This window comes from Camelina sativa, chromosome 9 (genome assembly GCF_000633955.1).
Source record: "Camelina sativa cultivar DH55 chromosome 9, Cs, whole genome shotgun sequence".
Lineage (NCBI taxonomy): Eukaryota > Viridiplantae > Streptophyta > Magnoliopsida > Brassicales > Brassicaceae > Camelina > Camelina sativa.
Genome location: NC_025693.1, coordinates 3,660,327 through 3,663,898, shown reverse-complemented (window position 1 = coordinate 3,663,898; position 3,572 = coordinate 3,660,327). Strand labels below are relative to the sequence as shown.

Here is a 3,572-nt window from a genome sequence, read left to right as displayed (position 1 = left end):
AAATAAAAATAATGGAAATCAAAACGGGAACAAATCTTACATCTTGAGTTTCCTTTTCCTTCAAAGGAAGAGACCAAATATGAAACTTTTCTCTTCTGAAGTATGTATCCGAAGAACATGCCAATTCCAATAGAAGATACAGAAGATTTCTTGTCTACAGCTCTCTAACTTTATGAAGCTTTTTGTACCCCAAGTTCTTCCAAACGTTTCCAAGTGGCTTCCCGTTTTGCTTCGGTTTCGGCTGCTTTTGATTCATCTTCCTTGAACTTAGCAAGGCATTCTTTGAACAACTCAGGGTCCTGGTCATGAAATATCTTTCGCACGTTTAGTGTCAAGCTATGAACAGCTTGGTTCCAATGTTTCTGCGCGTTTCTCTCCAAGGCAGGGAATATAATTGGAAGAATAACTTTACGGTTCTGCATTATCAAATTCTCAATGTGATTGTTGTTCCATAAGAATAAAGCTCTCTCTGCAACCTGCAAATATCAGACAGATGTATGTAATACACTGAAACAAAGATTGAAACTTTAGTCACAATGCACTAGATCCTGAACCAACTAGACTTATATGACATGAACAACCTTTTTTCCGTGGGACATGTGCAGTCACTGTTTAGCCACAACAGATGCCTTTAAACTCGAAATACTTTTTACCATTTTTGTAACTTTTGACTTAAAACAATAGGCTAAAAATTCAATTTTAGCTCAGAAACTGCTTAAGTATTATCACCCAGAGCTGAATACAACCGTCCTATACATTTATACTTTCAATACTGCAAACCCAACTCTTCCATTTAATATATTGATACAACAGTATTATAAGCTATAACGATTTCCAGTAAGCTGGTAACAATATACACAGGCCAAAGACTGTTACAGTTAAAGTATGTCAAAACGATATGACCTAGCGAATGTCAAACCAAAGCACTAACAGCAACAGAGCCTTTTGTAGGAAATGTCAAAGTAAATGGGACATTCACGAGTTTAGAAACAACTGTATAAGGCTCTATAATTTCAGAAAGATTGGAGAATGATAGGTACCTGAAAATGCAGACTGTTCAAACATCGAGCTATTTGGCGAAACAGTGGTACCATGCACCGTTGGAATTCTGGTGGCTGAGTTGCTTCGAGTACTTCCTCCAACTCATTCAGAAACATGACTTCTTTAGAACTATTTGTCACAGGCCAGTATTTCAACAATCCTCTTATAACCGTATCAGCAAGTTTGCAATCCTTTTCCACAAACTGTGTGATACAATAAGACAGTTGCTGATGATACATTTGCAAGCATTTCGGTTTGTGGAGAGGTATCAAAACTCGAACAAGAAACACTTTGTGCTCTTCTTTCAAGGGAAGAGCAAATCCGTTGATGATACTTCCCAAGATCTCTAGAAACTCAGCAATCCCATTATGTTTCTCTGTCTCAAAAACAAACCTATAGAAGATGTTGTTTATGGATTTCCTGATGAAAGGCCGGTGTACCATAAATTTACCATAGATACGATGGAGAATGGTTTTCAAACAATCTCTTTCTCTAGGATCCTCGGAATCAAATAAATCTAGTAACCGCAAGACAAAAGATTGGTCTATATATCTCTTAGCCAACTTGGTGTCAGTTTCAGGCGAAGCAACAAACCTCAAGAAAAGCTCATACACAAGCTGCAAGTGAGGCCAGGCAAGATCCATGGAAGGTTCTTCCTCCTCTAGATCTAAGGCATCAATAACTTTATTTTCCCGTGGTTGAGGATTCAGCGTTCTAAAAATGTTAGCAGAGACCATTCGAACGACTTCTTGGATACCAACTTCACTAAACTTTCCATTAGGAGCATTCACGTAGTCCACAAGCTCCAGCAATGTCTGCCTCTTAATCTCTTTTTCCTTGATGTTCTTTGTAGGATCCGTGAAATCAAACACTACACGGCACAAATTTAACTTTTTTATGAACAGAGTCTGCTTTTCCGTGTTTGGAACGTCTTTAAAACTCGGCAATGCTTCATAAGGAGTGAAAACTCCATTACTGTTGCTGTTGTTACTGTTGTTGTTGTTGTTATTCACACTGCTCTTTAGATTCCCATCTTTAAAACCCGAGTCAGAAGAAGTGGATTTGCCACCAGGTGGAGCATTCTTAGCATGTGATTTCCCTGTACCATTATCACTGGTTTTGGAAGTAGAGGCACCTGAAGCATGAGATGAAGAAGAAGAATGGCCATGGCCACCGTGTTCACGTCCACGATGTTCGTGCTTGGAAGACTTTTTAGTAGGAAGCTTACTTAGAATCTGTTTCCACATAATTCAAAACCCAAAAAAACACACCAAATGTGTTCTTTTTTTTCTTTCTCAACACCAGAATTCAGATTTCTCTAACCACATCACCAAACTAAACACCTAGATAGAAGAAGAAGAAACCAAATCCATCAAATTAGAAAAAAAAAAAGCCACAATTTTAGATCAAACCTGACAAAATTAAGAAACAGAATCAAATCACAAACCTGAGATCGAGATTAAAAAATCCCAAAACTTTCCCCTTTTTATATGTATTCCTTAATCACGCCCTTTTGTATACAATCTAACGAAAAAAATTCGAACTTTATATGCGATTCGAGTTCTGAAAAAACAATCCAAAAGAAAAGAACAATCAGAAAACGAATACAAAGACAAAAGCTTTCACATTCCCGAAAGAACCAATTAGATTGATTTTACAGACAAGAGGAGACTATACGACGAAGGGCTTCGATAGCTAAAACAAAATCGCACCAGATGACACAATTAGAGAAAGGTCAACAGGAGAAAAATACCCAGATACGATTTTACAACGATGATGATGATGATGATGATGATAATGATGATGATAACAACATTCAAAGTTCTTCAAACCTTCGTTTGTTGTTTGTTGACTTGAGAAAATGTTTTTTTTTTTTTTTTTCGTTTTTTCCCCTTTCCTTTTGGAAGTATGAATTTTTATTTTATTTTCTATCAAAGGAGATGAATTTTCTGCTTTCTTTTTTTTTTTTAATTTTTTGTTCTTTTTCTTTTTTTTTCTTTTTATTATTCTCGTGATCCAGTTTTATAATTCGATGGTTTGATCCAACGGTTTAGATTTCATCGATCAAACTTTTTTATTTTTTTAATATTTATTCATAATACTTGTGTTTTTTTTTATGATTACGAATTTTTGAAGCGGGCACTTACATTACATTTCTATGCACTCACGTACGACGTCGTTTTTGTTTAGCTAGACGGCTAAGTGCCACTAACCAATGAACTCTTCCTAGTTTAAACATGGATGAGGATGTTTGAAACTAAGGGGGGTGTATTCAAACCATGATTTTGGAGAATTTGATGGGATTTAGTAAATTTAGAATTTTGATAGATTTTAGGGAAGTTCATATGATTTTCTGTAAAATTCTTTCAAATCCCACCTAAAACCATGAGATTTGGATTTCTGTATTTTTAACTAAACAAATCCTCTAGAATCCTCCAGAATCCTAAAAATTATTAAAATCCTAATCCACAAAACTGTTTTGAATAACAGTGGATTTTAAAGTAGATTTTTAAATCATCAGTTCAATAACA

At 35.6% G+C, this 3,572-nt stretch overlaps 1 protein-coding gene across 1 annotated transcript; it reads right to left on the bottom strand.

Annotated features, from left to right (window-relative positions):
• Positions 1-2,946, bottom strand: LOC104710386 (serine/threonine protein phosphatase 2A 59 kDa regulatory subunit B' eta isoform). The gene is made up of 4 exons (XM_010426961.2): positions 2,795-2,946; positions 2,489-2,604; positions 1,041-2,384; positions 1-476 (listed from the first exon to the last, which is right to left on the bottom strand). The coding sequence occupies exons 3-4, from the start codon at positions 2,286-2,288 to the stop codon at positions 171-173; spliced, it is 1,554 nt and encodes a 517-aa protein (XP_010425263.1). The 5' UTR covers positions 2,289-2,384; positions 2,489-2,604; positions 2,795-2,946; the 3' UTR covers positions 1-170.